Source organism: Penicillium alfredii, assembly GCF_028826965.1.
Source record: "Penicillium alfredii strain IBT 34128 chromosome Unknown utg000010l_segment0_segment0, whole genome shotgun sequence".
NCBI lineage: Eukaryota > Fungi > Ascomycota > Eurotiomycetes > Eurotiales > Aspergillaceae > Penicillium > Penicillium alfredii.
In genome coordinates this window covers 582325-597229 of record NW_026622707.1, presented here as the reverse complement: position 1 = coordinate 597229, position 14905 = coordinate 582325, and the positions used below count along the sequence as shown (strand labels likewise).

At 52.7% G+C, this 14905-nt stretch overlaps 9 protein-coding genes across 9 annotated transcripts; 5 read left to right on the top strand and 4 right to left on the bottom strand.

Moving 5' to 3' along the window:
* Nucleotides 1–431: 431 nt before the first annotated feature.
* Nucleotides 432–1982, top strand: NUU61_007776 (adenosylhomocysteinase; the record flags this gene model as incomplete). The annotated part of the gene is made up of 5 exons (XM_056658301.1): nucleotides 432–470; nucleotides 529–661; nucleotides 712–838; nucleotides 892–1493; nucleotides 1546–1982. 5 exons carry the CDS (start codon nucleotides 432–434, stop codon nucleotides 1980–1982), a joined length of 1338 nt encoding a protein of 445 aa, XP_056508594.1.
* Nucleotides 1983–2418: 436 nt separating this feature from the next.
* NUU61_007775 (Tm-1-like ATP-binding domain-containing protein) lies at nucleotides 2419–3882 on the bottom strand (the record flags this gene model as incomplete). Its single annotated transcript, XM_056658300.1, has 1 exon — nucleotides 2419–3882. The coding sequence occupies one exon, from the start codon at nucleotides 3880–3882 to the stop codon at nucleotides 2419–2421; it is 1464 nt and encodes a 487-aa protein (XP_056508593.1).
* A 375-nt stretch (nucleotides 3883–4257) lies between these two features.
* NUU61_007774 (amino acid transporter) lies at nucleotides 4258–5918 on the bottom strand (the record flags this gene model as incomplete). The annotated part of the gene is made up of 3 exons (XM_056658299.1): nucleotides 4258–4631; nucleotides 4690–5705; nucleotides 5761–5918. The coding sequence occupies 3 exons, from the start codon at nucleotides 5916–5918 to the stop codon at nucleotides 4258–4260; spliced, it is 1548 nt and encodes a 515-aa protein (XP_056508592.1).
* A 1035-nt stretch (nucleotides 5919–6953) lies between these two features.
* Nucleotides 6954–7987, top strand: NUU61_007773 (TIM-barrel enzyme family protein; the record flags this gene model as incomplete). Its single annotated transcript, XM_056658298.1, has 3 exons — nucleotides 6954–7041; nucleotides 7118–7263; nucleotides 7379–7987. The coding sequence occupies 3 exons, from the start codon at nucleotides 6954–6956 to the stop codon at nucleotides 7985–7987; spliced, it is 843 nt and encodes a 280-aa protein (XP_056508591.1).
* Nucleotides 7988–8278: 291 nt separating this feature from the next.
* On the top strand, nucleotides 8279–9244 carry NUU61_007772 (SDR family NAD(P)-dependent oxidoreductase; the record flags this gene model as incomplete). The annotated part of the gene is made up of 2 exons (XM_056658297.1): nucleotides 8279–8357; nucleotides 8409–9244. The coding sequence occupies 2 exons, from the start codon at nucleotides 8279–8281 to the stop codon at nucleotides 9242–9244; spliced, it is 915 nt and encodes a 304-aa protein (XP_056508590.1).
* A 98-nt stretch (nucleotides 9245–9342) lies between these two features.
* NUU61_007771 (uncharacterized protein) lies at nucleotides 9343–9720 on the bottom strand (the record flags this gene model as incomplete). Its single annotated transcript, XM_056658296.1, has 2 exons — nucleotides 9343–9450; nucleotides 9475–9720. 2 exons carry the CDS (start codon nucleotides 9718–9720, stop codon nucleotides 9343–9345), a joined length of 354 nt encoding a protein of 117 aa, XP_056508589.1.
* A 765-nt stretch (nucleotides 9721–10485) lies between these two features.
* On the top strand, nucleotides 10486–10803 carry NUU61_007770 (uncharacterized protein; the record flags this gene model as incomplete). The annotated part of the gene is made up of 2 exons (XM_056658295.1): nucleotides 10486–10658; nucleotides 10713–10803. 2 exons carry the CDS (start codon nucleotides 10486–10488, stop codon nucleotides 10801–10803), a joined length of 264 nt encoding a protein of 87 aa, XP_056508588.1.
* Nucleotides 10804–11078: 275 nt separating this feature from the next.
* Nucleotides 11079–12738, bottom strand: NUU61_007769 (uncharacterized protein; the record flags this gene model as incomplete). The annotated part of the gene is made up of 2 exons (XM_056658294.1): nucleotides 11079–11540; nucleotides 11632–12738. 2 exons carry the CDS (start codon nucleotides 12736–12738, stop codon nucleotides 11079–11081), a joined length of 1569 nt encoding a protein of 522 aa, XP_056508587.1.
* A 667-nt stretch (nucleotides 12739–13405) lies between these two features.
* On the top strand, nucleotides 13406–14825 carry NUU61_007768 (M20 family metallopeptidase; the record flags this gene model as incomplete). The annotated part of the gene is made up of 4 exons (XM_056658293.1): nucleotides 13406–13498; nucleotides 13556–14364; nucleotides 14420–14559; nucleotides 14611–14825. 4 exons carry the CDS (start codon nucleotides 13406–13408, stop codon nucleotides 14823–14825), a joined length of 1257 nt encoding a protein of 418 aa, XP_056508586.1.
* Nucleotides 14826–14905: the final 80 nt, after the last annotated feature.

Sequence of the window (14905 nt, the reverse complement as noted above, 5' to 3'; positions counted from 1 at the left end):
AAACTAAACTCCTTAGTTTATAATCATTGAATATAATTGATTCAATTCTATCTCAATACATATACGCTCTTCATACTTCACCTGCAAGGTCCTTGGGCCATGTTGATAACCACGTGATAAGCCGGACCCCGCTATCAGTGCAGAAGGTGGGCTGATTGTGGAAGTACCGGTACTTCCTTGAGCGAATTAATTCCCCCACTAAACTAGACATTTCATGTATCGGTACCTGCCCTGACCCTTAGTAACGGAAAGTTTTCCCCTCTCGATCTTTTCGCTCTCCTTTTCTCCCTCCACCTCTCCCTCTTTCTTCTCTCATCCTCTCAATCCCATATCCTATTCTATTTGGTTGGTACTCTACTACTTCCCTGTATTTATGTATGGTTTCAAAGCTAACCATCTCCCAACAGTCTCGTTCATCTATTTTCTTGACCATGGCTGCCCCCGCCCAAAAGTTCAAGGTCGCTGACATTGTACGTCCTCCCCTTTTGCTGCTTGATCTGCTCAATCGTTGACTTTTGTCTCGTATAGTCCCTGGCCGCCTTCGGTCGTCGGGAGATCGAGCTCTCCGAGGTTGAGATGCCCGGTCTGATGGCCATCCGCGAGAAGTACGGTGCCGACCAGCCTCTGAAGGGTGCCCGCATTGCCGGTTGTCTGCACATGAGTACGTTGATCGAGTTCAATTTTTTCGGGTCATTTCTGACTTCTTCACAGCCATCCAGACTGCCGTCCTGATCGAGACCCTTGTCCACCTCGGTGCCGAGGTCACCTGGACCAGCTGCAACATCTTCTCCACCCAGGACCATGCTGCCGCCGCCATTGCCGCCGCCGGTGTCCCTGTGTAAGCTTCTCCTGTGTTTTCATATTCGAACGAACCCGCCTAACATTCTATAGCTTCGCCTGGAAGGGTGAGACCGAGGAGGAGTACCAGTGGTGCTTGGAGCAGCAGCTCCACGCCTTCAAGGACGGCCAGAAGCTGAACCTCATCCTTGACGACGGTGGTGACCTGACCTCGCTCGTCCACTCCAAGCACCCCGAGATGCTCAACGACTGCTTCGGTGTATCCGAGGAGACCACTACTGGTGTCCACCACCTGTACCGCATGCTGAAGGATGGCAAGCTCCGTGTGCCTGCCATCAACGTCAACGACTGTGTGACCAAGTCCAAGTTCGACAACCTGTACGGCTGCCGTGAGTCGCTCATCGACGGTATCAAGCGTGCCACCGATGTCATGATCGCTGGTAAGGTCGGTGTCGTTGCCGGTTACGGTGACGTCGGCAAGGGCTGCGCCCAGGCCCTGCACAGCATGGGTGCCCGCGTCATTGTCACCGAGGTCGACCCCATCAACGCCCTCCAAGCTGCCGTCCAGGGCTACGAGGTCAGCACCATGGAAGAGGCTGCTGCTATTGGTCAGATCTTCGTCACCACCACTGGTTGCCGTGACATCCTGGTTGGCCGTCACTTCGAGGCTATGCGCAACGACGCTATTGTCTGCAGTATGTTTTAACTCGTTTCTTTGAAGCTTAAACATTGGTACTGACCTTCCAGACATCGGTCACTTTGACATCGAGATCGACGTTGCCTGGCTCAAGGCCAACGCTCAGTCCGTCCAGAACATCAAGCCCCAGGTCGACCGCTACCAGCTCAATGGCAAGAACATCATCCTGCTGGCTGAGGGCCGTCTGGTCAACCTTGGCTGCGCCACCGGCCACTCGTCGTTCGTCATGTCGTGCTCGTTCTCGAACCAGGTCCTTGCCCAGATTGCTCTGTTCAAGGCCGAGGACGCTGCTTTCGGCCAGAAGTACGTCGAGTTCGGTGCCGGCGGCAAGAAGCCCGTTGGTGTCTACGTGCTGCCCAAGGCTCTGGACGAGCAGGTCGCCCTCTGCCACTTGGACCATGTCAACGCCAAGCTGACCAAGCTGACCCCAGTGCAGGCCGACTACCTCGGCCTGGACGTCAACGGTCCTTTCAAGTCGGAGATGTGAGTTCTCTGTCCCTGTTCGGCTTCTGCACACCACTAATTGTCAATAGCTACCGCTACTAAACCGCTTTTCAATTGCGTCCCATTTCGATGAATTTCCTGGGATATAGACTTTCAACATGATTCGACGATGTTACGATTGGCATTAAGAGTTCTCCATCAACTTAGAACTCAAAAGTGGTTGTCCTTCAACGGCATAAAAGTGTGGTTGGGTATGAGGGGGCTGTATGTTTTAATGTTTTTTGGCGTGGGTTGACCGGGATGGTCTTGCATTCAACACTGCGTACGGATGGGATTAATTGATACCTCATTAAATGCCTGTGGGCTGTGCATAGTGAAACAATACTGTGCTTGAAATTATTGTTCATGGTGTAGGAGCCTGGAGAACTCATGGGTGCTTCCAGAGGTCGTTCTCAATATTGTATTCCAGAAGAAGAGAACTATTTATTGTCGGATACTTGAATCAAATGCACCAATTCATCGGCCACAGCAACAGCAAACCCGGGCTCATTAATCGCATGAGTATCCCGCACAACCTCTATTCCACTGCCCTGCAACTCATTCTCTAGCGTTGAAAACAGCACCTCATCCGCCTCGGGGTCCCAAAATGGCTGGCTGGGGACATCCAGCATGCTGACTCCCCCGGTTGGCAGCACGACCTTAGTCCGCGCCAACCCACTAGTCTCAGATGCAGTCCCGGGCTGTGCAGCAGAAGTGACGGTCTTCTCAGAGCCACCGAGTAAATTGCGCGCAATCATTCGCGCGATAAGCACACATTCCTCGGCTGTCGTGCGCATGAGCGTAACAGCAGCGTTATGCTCATGGAATAGCCTCTGCTTCCGTGAAGATTCACTCGCAGAGTCACCGGCAGAGCCACTCTCCCAGAATATGGATGGGACACTTTTTCTCTCCCCGAAATTCACCATGTCGCACGCTCCCACACTGACAACCCGCGGAATCCCTCGGGCCGTGGCTGCACTTAAACGTCCCGGACCTGCACTCAACACCCCGCCAACAACCTCGTCTGCGATCTCCGTTGTCGTCAGGTCGAGGACTGCGTCTAGCTGCCCCTCCCGAATCAGCCGTTCCATCGCCCGTCCACCTGACCCTGTCGCGTGGAAGATATATACTTCGCAGTTCGGGAGAACGGATTCGAGGTGCTGCCGGGCATGCGTTACAGAGGGGGTCGTAACCCCGAACATGGAGATAGCGATGCGTATACCACCATTGGCATTGTCGTTCTTCCCACTGTGTATATCCTGCATATCCCTCAAAGCATCACCCATAGATACTTCCTTGGATAGATTGGCATGACAATATCGATAATAAGACAATGCCATACCAGCAACAGCACCCCCCGCATTCCCCAAAACCCGCTCCAACACCCGATTCCGCCCCGCAATATCGACAACACTGTACATCATACTGATATCTGTTTCCCCGATGTACGGCGCCACATCCCCCGACGCCATCGTCGACACCATTAATTTTGGGAATCCCACTGGCAACGCGTCGCGCATGACTGCTGTTGCGAGTGTTGTCCCGCACGACCCGCCTATGGCAAGGATTCCGTGGATTTGGGAGGTTTGGTATAAATGGGTGGCTTTTTGGGTTGCGGAGGTGGCTAGGGTTGAGATGTAGGTTGCTCGGGGGAGGGATTTGAGGTCTGGTATATTGTTTGTATCGTTGTTGTTGGCGGTGGACTGGATTGGCTCTGTCGCTTGCTGTAATAGATGCTCTGGTGTAAAACTAATATCTGGATGGTTGGTTGTGTTGCGGCCTATGTCCATGATCAGGACATTGATCTGGGACTGTGTTTCGATTTGCTCTTTTATGTAGAGGAGCTCGGCGAGTTTGGTGTCACAGGTTCCTAGGAGGAGGACAGTTAGGGTTTGAGTGGACATGTTGGGGGTAGAAAGGGATGGTTAAAATGTGATAGATATAGCTAGGAAGAAAGAGAGGAAGAAAGAAGGAAATATAGGCGAGGGGAAGACTTGGTCGTCATCGGGTTATGTACGTTGCAGCTCCAACTGTACAGATGGTGGGGCTATGCGGAGTCTAGAGAATACATCCTGTAGACTGTAGACTGTGCCTGAATATAACAGAAATAAGATAAATTCAGAGAATCAATGTAGACCTAACTAGCCGAACATAACCTGGGTATATCTCCGCCCGAAACAACCGTAACATCTAGGATATAAAAAACGCTCCCAAAATAAAACCCCATGAGCAAACACATAAGCCAAGCCCGTAAGTCATAATCATCAGCTGTCTGCTTTCTAGGCCACCACATACCCCGGGTGCCATTCACAAGCACCGAGTACTTGGTCCCAGTTGAAGTCGCATTTCCCTTGCTGGTACGCCAGCCATATGCACCAGTACTCTCCTCCCACGACCAACGAGCAAACCACCATGACCAGAGCTAGCCAGGCCGAGCTTACGTTGCCTCCTTCTGCTTGAGGGAACATGAATGGCGCCAAGAGGAGACATGTCTGACCAGCAAGGAAAAGGAGCGGGATGACCGAACCGATACGGATGTTATTGTTTGTAGGCTGAATCTGGCGCCGGAGAATAAAGAGCGAGCCGACAACGGGGAATGAGATGATTGCTGCGTAGTATTGGGACACGCTGGTGAAGATGTCGTATGCATCGCCTGATCATGTCAGAAGGTACTCCTTGAGAAAGAAATAAGTGGATTGGATAGAACCCACCGAATGGGATAAAAAGTATAGCCACCACCGAAGACCCAAATACCACCATAAACGTCCTGGAGGATATGTCTGACTTGGGCCCTGCGCCGAATGATGAAGAAAGTGGCAGGATGCCTTCTTTCACAAGGATCTGGACAAGCCGCGAGGCTGTGAACGAGACTGCCATCAGACACCCACATGTAGACAGGGCAATAAGGGCTGCGGCAAGTCGGACGGCACCACTGCCAAACGTCTTCCCAAAAGTCAAGGCTACCAGCTGGACACCCGACCGACTGATTTCTTCTGGAGATGCCACGACGAAATAGGCGATGTTGGTGAAAAAGTATAAGATCCCCACGCAGCCCACACCAAGGACTCCGGCTTGTTTCAAAGTACTCCGTGGCTGCTTGATCTCGTCCAACACATATGAAGCGTTATTCCATCCTTGGAACGCAACCAGGATCTTGAACACGGCAACCACATAATCGGAGAAGTTGCTCGAGGAGCCCGCAAACGGGTGTCGGAAATTAGCCAGAGGATCTGGCACTTCAGACACTTGACCGAAGAGCGCCGCAATGCCCAGAGAGATGATGACCACGAGACCGACAATCTTGACCATCCCCAGGGTATTCATGATGCGCACACTCCAGACCCGCGAGGTGATATGGATAGCAGCCACCAAACCCATAACCCCCACCGACAAAAATCGTGTACTCCATTCGCCTGGAGTCAGATCAATAGCCAGCAGGAAGTTCTCGGCGACCACTGGACTCAGCAGCCCAATAAACCCGAAAACAACATAGGAGGCAAAAATCGTGGTGGTGAGCAGGTAGGGACGCGGATATGCTGCCTGCAGGTAACTCATTTCGCCGCCGCTGCGAGGCCTGAGGCAGCCGAGTTCAAGCCAGACAAGCAGTCCACAGAAGGCGAGCAACACCCCCACGAGCCACAGTGACAGCGCGGCGCCCACGCTGCCAACGTCTTGGGCGATGGATGCGGGGACGAGAAAGATTGTGGCGCCGACCATGCGGTTTGTCCTGGAGATAATCAGCAACTGCTCGGTTGAGCATAGTAATACTAAAGGTGTCGTACAAGAGCATCGAGGTCGAAAACAGCCCGAGGTGACGCTGGCCATCTCCATCGTCGAGGAGATCATGGTTATCAGCTTCACCGAGAGACTCATCCTTGGGCCGCGACAGAAGTGGCAGAGTTTCGCCGAAGCCTTTATGGAAATTAAGTGGACGCGGCATGTTGAACCCTATGGTGTGACAGAGTTGTCTCCCACAGCAGCGGATGCCCTTCTAAATACTTCAGACCTGACCCGGCAAGGGCCTAAGCGACACAGGGTTGGAAAAGCAGCCCTTCGGTCCGCGCGTAGGCGCATGCTAAAGAGCGGTGACAAGCATCAAGCCTGGACACGTTTCGTCCTGCCGTTATGCAGGCACGTCGTGTTACCCGAGCTCCCTGCAGACCAGCCCGAGGGGCACGGTGAACACATCACACTGCACACTATGGCCATATGGATATGGGCCATAGAGAAGGAGAGAATCCCCTGGATCCGTTATTCGAGAGCCACCGGGGCTGGCGAAACATTCCGTTTCCTGCATTGTCAGGGGCTTCCCCTGTTCACTGAAGCTGTCGATCGGGGAGGGGACATCGCATGTGGCCCTTCACCCCTTCCAGCAGGAATTCCGATCGTGCGTCTGCCGAAAATCCGGATGATAAGATCGGCGGTGCTGGCTGGCTGATTTGGCGGTTTCGAGGATCTGATTCGGTGGGAAATGTTACTCCTTGTCCATGTGCCTGGTGAAGATGTCTGCACGAGAAGTTGCTTATCATGCGGTGGAGAGGGAGTGTATCTGGCAGATGACGAGAACATCGGTGTGGACACTAAGTATTGATAATGTTGAATTTATCTTAAGTTTTAGTTTATTTTATGAGCTGTGGTTATTTTTATTTTTATTTTAGTTTTATATTTTTCTATATTCTTCTTTTCCTCTCTAGCATCATCGAGTATAAAGTAGACATGCGGTCAACACATTCCAGCCTCACAAATGCCTAAATCAGCCACCTTCCACCTTCGAGGCCACTGGATTTCTTTAGGCTGCACCGATCAAGGAACATCCCAGTAGCCCACGCACGTTGAATGAGGTCATCCGTGGGGCCGTGAGGGGGCCGTTGCGCCAGCGTGGACTGGCGGGGGTAAAAAAAAAGCAAATATCACGGTAACTTGGCAGCGACAATTAAACCAATTTCGGTGGTCGCAAGAGAGAAGCTGACACAGCATGCCTCGTCCGACTAACCGTGAGGAAGTCCTCGCCAGGCTTCGCAAGACTGTTGCCGATGGGTCGATTATTGTCGGGGCTGGCGCGGGTAGGAATGAACTGCTAGCTGTTTCAAAAAAAAAAAAACCCCGGGAAATCCCTCGCTAATTGAGATTACTGTTCAGGCATCGGGCTCTCGGCCAAGGCGGTTGAGCAGGGCGGCTGCAATCTCATTATCATCTACAACTCGGGCCGATTCCGAATGGCCGGGCGCGGCTCACTGGCCGGGTTGATGCCGTACTCGGATGCGAACCAGGTGGTTGTAGAGATGGTATGTTGATTTTTGTTCTCGTAGGATTCATACTCTACGGGGAGGTTTATACATGGGCCATCAGTATTGCAGGATACAACACCGAAAAAAAAAAAAAATTGGCTAACTCGTTCAGGCCAGCGAAATCCTCCCTATCGTAGAAAATACTCCCGTCCTCGCCGGCGTCTGCGGCACCGACCCCTTCCGCTCGATGCCACACTTCCTCACAGAACTGCAGAACCTCGGGTTCAGTGGCGTGCAAAACTTCCCAACAGTCGGGCTCATCGACGGCCAATTCCGAGCAAACCTCGAAGAAACGGGGATGGGGTACGACCGCGAAGTGGAAATGATCGCGACGGCACACCGGCAGGGTCTTTTCACCACGCCGTATGTCTTCAGTGTCGACGATACCACAAAGATGGCGCGCGCGGGGGCTGATGTCGTTGTTGCGCATGCGGGACTCACCACGTCCGGCGCGATTGGCGCGCTCAGTGGGCGCTCGCTCGAGGCGTGTGTGGGGTTTGTGCAGGCCATTCGTGATGTTGCTGTTCAGGTCAACCCTGACATTCTGGTACTATGTCATGGCGGTCCTATTGCGCGGCCTCGGGATGCCGAGTTTGTGTTGTCGAGGACTATTGGTGTTCATGGCTTCTTTGGGGCGAGTAGTATGGAGAGGTTGCCGGTGGAGGTTGCTATCAGGGAGAATGCGCACGCATTCAAGAAGTTGAGTGTGCGCTTGGAGTAGAACAGTGTGGATCTGTTGAGTATATTTGTAACTTGCGCTTTCCTTTTTCACAGATCGCCAATCTCACCATTTTGTCCACATTATCAAGAGGCGTGTATTCCCGCAATCCCTGGATTTACCCGACTTGCCCTATTCTCGCCCAAACAGGCAATTTGGCTCCGCTGGTGGAGCCGTGGAGAAGCGTAGACCGGGGAAAGGACCGAAGACCGGCTAAATTCGCCTCAATGTGAAGTATAAAGCGGCTCGTTGGCCCTCCTGTTCTTTTTCATCTCCTGTCTTCATCTCAGCACCATGTGGTCTCCCTCGAAAATGGCCAACACAACGCGGGTGCTGGACGGCAAATTGGGCATCGTCACCGGCGGATCGCGGGGTAAGTTGCCCTCCTCCCCACTTCGATAAGACGAGCGCTAATGCCATGCAGGCATTGGCGAGGCCATTGCGCACAACCTGGCATCCAAGGGTTGCTCACTGCTCCTGAATTTCACATCCGAGTCCTCGCGCGCCCGCACAGAAGAGCTGTGCACGTCGCTGGCCGCGACGCACGGCATCCGCTGCGAGAGCCTGCAAGCCGACCTCAGCAAGCCCGAAGAAGCCTCCGCCACCATCGTCGCAGTAGCCAAAGAGAAGTTTGGGTCAGATGGAAAGCTCCAGATTGACATCCTCGTCAACAATGCCGGCGTGGCGGGCGACCGCAACTTGAACGACGCGGAGCGCGGCCCCATCGCCCCGGAGCATTTCAACTGGATCTACACCGTCAACGTCCTCGCCCCGCTCCTTCTCACGCAGGCCTGCGCCCCCTTCCTCCCCACGGACCGCAGCGGCCGCATTGTCAATATCTCTAGCGTGTCGGCCTCGCTCGGCTTCGTCGGCCAGTCCATTTATGGCGGGACCAAGGCTGCCCTCGAGGCGATGACCCGCACCTGGGCGCGTGAGCTGGCTGACCGTGCCACGGTCAACGCTGTCAACCCGGGTCCTGTCGTTGGTGATATGTACTTTGAGACGGGCGAGCAATTCTGGCGCGATATTCAGGGCTTCCAGGATAACACGCCGATGAGCAAGCTGGACGAGAGCAGCGAGGATACCATGCGCCGGTTGAGCCCTGAGCAGACGCGCCTGATCAAGGAAAAGATGGGTAATCGGAGACCCGCTTTTACTAGTGAGGTGGCCGGTGTGGTTGGCATGCTGTGCACGCCGGATGGGCTGTGGTGCACAGGCAGTGTGGTGTGTGCCAACGGCGGCATGAAGATGGTTACATAGACTAGTTCAAAATGCGGACTCCAACTTTGATAGACTGTTCATTTGTACTTCTATTATTCAGTGCTTTTTCCCAGTAAACTCAAAGTCTACTACTTGCTTTACCCTTCAACAACCACATTCGGCTCCCCGAAACTTCCCTTCAGCCCAAGCATCAGCAATTCACCATCACTGATCTCCTCCTTTCTCTTTTTGAGTTCTTCGACATCCTAATTGACAAGGAAATACCTCACTGAGAGGAACGACTTATCGCAGCTCGACAGCCACACAGCAGCAACATCAGACAGTTCAGGAGCATCCCTGACGAACGGCTGGGGGAATGGTACACTAAGGCCCATATTCGTTGGAACGACGCCGGGATCAAGACTGACAGACGTAATTCCCGGATGCTCCCTGTTGAGAAATCCCGTGAACTCGACCACGGCCATCTTGGGCAGAGGATAGGAGCTCATTCCCGGCGGGATCCCCTGCGAGGCCATCGACGTCAAGTTGATGACTGAGAACGCTTTGTTGGGCGTGCATTCCAACGACTGCTTATCCTTCCTGATATCAATCCACGATAATAGATACTTAGGTTGGGTTGGAAAAGGTCGGAATAATCGAGTATAAGATGAAAAGAAAAAGAAGAGAGAGCAGCTGTCTGAGGAGAGAATAAAAGAAGAGAACTCTCCAGCTATCTGCTCTGAGGGGCCGATACGTGGGGAGGTGCTAGCAGAGCCCCAGCCACCACCTCTCAGCGATGTCAACACTTTTCAAGACTCTCGGTTCAACCTACAAGAGTAAAACGCTGGAACCTCTCCATAATGCCCTATTGTTGGTTCCAGAGGTTATAAATGCTGAGGAGAGAGACTTCGATCAATCGGGGCAGCTGCTAAGCTCGTCCCAGTTAACCCGTCGAGATTTTTTGTATATTAGGCATGTAACAAGCAGGCACACCTCAATCCATCAGCGCTGAATGGATATTGCCTGCAGTATACTGGGTGAATGATCTACATAGAGAGCAAACAATAAGACCATCAACTCTCACTTCTCCCATCACCTCACCCATCTCACAATTTCTTCCTCCAATCCTCCTACCACTTCCCCATCTCTGCTGAATCCTAACCAAGCTGCTACCTGACATTAAAGAACAACTCACTGTTCCTACTGTGAGTGCACCCTAAATCCCTTAAAAGCAGAGAGAGAGAGAGAGAGTCCATACTAACGAAACCACCATCTCGCAAGGCCAATCTCCATCAGTCACGATGGATACTACAAAGGACGACGCCCCCAAGGAGACCAAAAAGGTCAACAAAGCCTACCATGACCAGATGGTCCGAGTCATGGTAAAGAAGGCAAAGAAGCAGATGAAAGCCGCTGAAAAGCGCATGGAATTCCTCGAGAAGGAAATCAAAGTCCGGAACGAAGCGATCGACTTGTACCTTAAGCTGCTGCAACGCCAGCTGAAGACGAACTAGAAGGACTACATCAGTCTCAACGAAGCGGGTAAGGAGTGCATGGAGAATTCTCGGGCTGTTGTTGATCTGTTTGATGTGAAGCGCCCCTCCTCGGATGAGGAGTAGATGGCCCAGGGGGATTCTTGGGGCAAGTGGAATGGACGTTGTGTGCACAGATTGAATTGGGAGGTGAAGTGTTCATAGCAGGATCATGGCTCTGGCTTTGGCATAACACAGAAAAAGACGGTTTGATGAAAATACTCCAGCTTGACGCTTCTGTTTATCTCAATGCTTCTCGTAGAGGAAAACCAAAGACAAAGTGAACAGGGGGTAAAATTGCGGATCAGGGAGACAAGCGCTGGAACGGCTATAGTAGATAGTAATCTCTTCAAATCTTAGGGCTACCCTCCTAAACAAAGAGGACTATCGCCCTTCCATATATCTGGATCACCACACCGAATAACCTCATCAAACCTGCGACTGATCCGAGTATAATTCTGCCCGTACCGTCCCAGCTCCCGCAGCCGAATCGACACCCAGTCCTGATAGATGCGGTCTGAGGTAGCAATCCCTGCGATAAACAACGGCCAAGTGATGCGGACCATGAGACGTGGTCGGCTGTGGTGAAGTTTCAGGCTCAGTCCAAGAACCTGGGAAACGGCATTATTGAGAGGCAGGATCTGGGCATCGCTTTGCTCGTTGGAAGATTCGCTAAGCGTTTCTCGGAAACATAGGTGGAAATATACAATCGTGCTGTAGTAGGTGATGGACGACCAGTAGATGGTCTCCATCACGCGGCGGCCGTCGTCGGTGACTTCGCAGGAGGGGGATGATTTGGCCAAGGTGAGAACGGTGTCGAATTCCTGTGCACGACATTAGTTCAACTGCATAGGCTGCATGGCTTGCAATGAGGCTGTGATGATGTGTCTGGTTCAATCAGCTTCGGCGACATACCAAGGCAAGGGCATTGATCTCATTGATAATCCACTGGTACGAGTCTTCAGTCGAAACAGAATTCGGAGCCACCCTGTGCTTGCACAGCTCGGTGATTTTAAATTGCACAACGTGACTTCGGTGGTATAATGTCAGTCCTGGGAGATTCTCTTGATCGTCTAGCTGAGCAGATACAGGATACTCGTCGCCCCAGAAACGGGAGGGAGATTGCCTGCTGATTCGGTACAGCTCCGGGAGACTGAGAGGGGCCGGGTTGTCGGGCTCTGAGCGAAGGAAAAATTGGAGAATATCGGTGTCGAGTCGAGACATACCAGAACCAAAAAAGAGAGCTCCCGGAGTAAAGAAATATAAGGTCCAGAGTAGGAAGAGCGGCACAGAGGTACAGCGAAGCTCGTCTAGAGGACGGGATGAACTCGCAAGAGAAGCAGAAGAGGCGTTTAAGAAAGCTTGACTTGGGTAGGAACTCTTGGGGCTTGAATCTGCAAGAGATGCTTCAATCCTCGAGGCAGACGCGGCCTGGTGCTTAAGCAAGGGCACAATGTGATTATGAAGCAGGCTCTCCACACCCCGAATGTGAATATTGATGGCCGATGCACCACTACCAAATCGGTTCTCGTAGTCAATCATCAGCCACAACGTGATGAAAATGCCTTCGATCTTTTGCGGCGACTTCACGTCTTGCTTTAACGCCTCACGCAGGCCAGCCAAAGCCCGTCCATAGTGCACGCTCCCATCTGTATCTGGCGAGTCATCTCCTACAGATTGTCCGGGAACATCTCCTTGCTCATAGATTTGGGATCTATAAATTTCTCGAGCAGTGCTAGCGAGCATCATACTCATTACCATCGGCTCCTTCACGGCAACTCTGTGGTACGCATAAGAAAGAGTCGACCACGGCCAGTGCTTCCCAAGAATCACGACCAAAATCGAGTCCTGAAGATATGCGATACAACGACGGTCAAAGGCCGACAGGCACAGAGAGTTGGCAGCTTGCATGACCTGGTCACGGCTGCCATCGTCTGGACTCACGGGAAGCAACGATGCTTCACACGGGGACGATACTGAGACCGGCGGTCGTCTTCTCAGGACCTTGCCAGCCCCAGTCATCCCCTGGCTAGTTTCCCTCTGGCATTTCTGGCGGGTTGATGTCGACTTCCGGGGAATAGGCCCATCTTTCCATTCACAGAGAAGATGCGCCGCCATACAGCGTCCGCATTGTGGCTCTTCATAGCCTTTGACGGTGATTTTTTCTTCGTCGCATTTTAATTTGCGGATGCGACATGTCCGACATCCTGCGCGGGGACATTAAACCGGTTCCTGGAAAAAAGGGATAGTGAATCCTTACCTGTCTTGGAACGAGTCCTCCCCGACCTATGCATGTTTCACTTTATCTGGGTCTAGTAACTGCCGACGCTGCCAATGAATGATGACGAATTCTTGCATGCCGAGGGATCCAGTGGCCATGAAAGTGTCAAGTGGCTTCATGCGCCTTTTGAGACTAAAAAAGGGACAAAGAAGGAGGGGAAGTGGAGGGAGAGTGGAGGAGGGTGGAGCTTATCGCGAGAATGTGGAGCCTCAGGCTTATCGAGTTTAGGCCTGCCGAGACCAGCGTGCCGATTGGCTGCATCGGCACCGGATTCAGCCAGAGATTCAAGGCTCGTTACATCGCCCCCAAGACCCTCGCGGTTATTCCGCGAATCTCTTGAAATGTCTTATAAAACGTGCGCTCACGCCTCGTTTCTGGCTTGCATTGATCATGCCGATCCATTCCAATATGCATCTTCCCGAGTCTCAGCAGCGGTTCCTGGATAGCGTGCAGGAGGCTCTTGGTCGCTATGACGCACAGCTCAAAGACATCAACCATAAGGTTAGTTTTTTGGTCTGAAATCGCAACCCAATGCAGCAATTCACTTTTTCCCCTTAGATCTGGTCCAACCCGGAGCTCGCATACTCTGAGCACCAGGCCCATGACCACATCTGCGACTTGTTCGACAGCTTAAAGTCCAGTGGTTATGAGGTCCGTCGCAAGGCCTACGGGCTGGAAACTGCACTCGAGGTCGAGTACACGCACGGAAAGGGCGGACGCGTGGTGGTATTCAACGCCGAATATGACGCCCTCCCTGGGATTGGGCATGCATGCGGCCACAACCTCATTGCGACTAGCTCGATCGCGGCATTCATCGCTACCTGTGAAGCGATGAAAAATCAGGCCGAAAGTTCATCAGGACCAGGATTCACGGTCCGCCTTCTGGGCACTCCCGCAGAAGAGTCGGGCGGTGGAAAGTGTCGCTTGATTGACAGTGGAGCCTACAAAGGTGTCGATGCCTGTCTTATGGTGCACCCGATTCCCGTGACCCCAGGTAGCCCGGACATCCTAAGCATGGCGACCGTCCTTGAGGGCGGGTTCTTGGCCAACGACAAAGTCAAGGTGACATTCACCGGCAAGCCGGCGCATGCGGCTGCCGCCCCGTGGGAGGGTATCAACGCACTCGATGCCGTAGTCGCGGCCTATGTCAATATCTCGCTGCTTCGTCAGCAGATCCTGCCCAGTCAACGAATCCACGGGGTCATCAACGATGGTGGCGATCGACCTAACATTATTCCGCGGTCTGCGACCGTGGACTATTACATTCGGTCACCCACCGTGAAATCGTTGAAGCCACTGACAGAAAAGGTCATCAAGTGCTTCGAGGCAGCCGCAACTGCTACGGGATGCACGCTCGAATTTGACTGGTACTTTTCACTTCATAGATACTTCATTGGTGGTTGTCTAACATATTTCACACAGGGGTCCCTCCTACGCTGATCTCAAGAGCAATTGGCCAATTTGCGAGAGCTATGTCTCGGCAATGCGAGCCCTGGGTCATCACACCCTGCTGGACAACTCGACACAGTCGAGTGCGCTCGATGGAGCGTCGACAGATATGGGTTTGTTTATCCTCCATAGTCATCTAGAGACAGTAACTCACATTCATATAGGAAACGTATCCTACGCCGTTCCTGGATTCCACGGTCTTTTCACCATCCCCACCGAGGGAGTCAACCACACGCCCCAATTCACAAACGGGGCTGGGTCGCCCGAGGGCCACGAGCGAAGCATTGCATGCGCAGCCGGGATGGCGACAGTCGCCTGCCAGATCTTGGTGGACGAGAAATTCGCCGAGGCCGTGAAGAAGGATTTCGAGAGCCATTGAAGCCAGGGATTTACTTGGTGAAATGTTTAGATAGAAAAATAGGGAATATCAAGACGAGTTTGCTCACGCATCTATGTGGC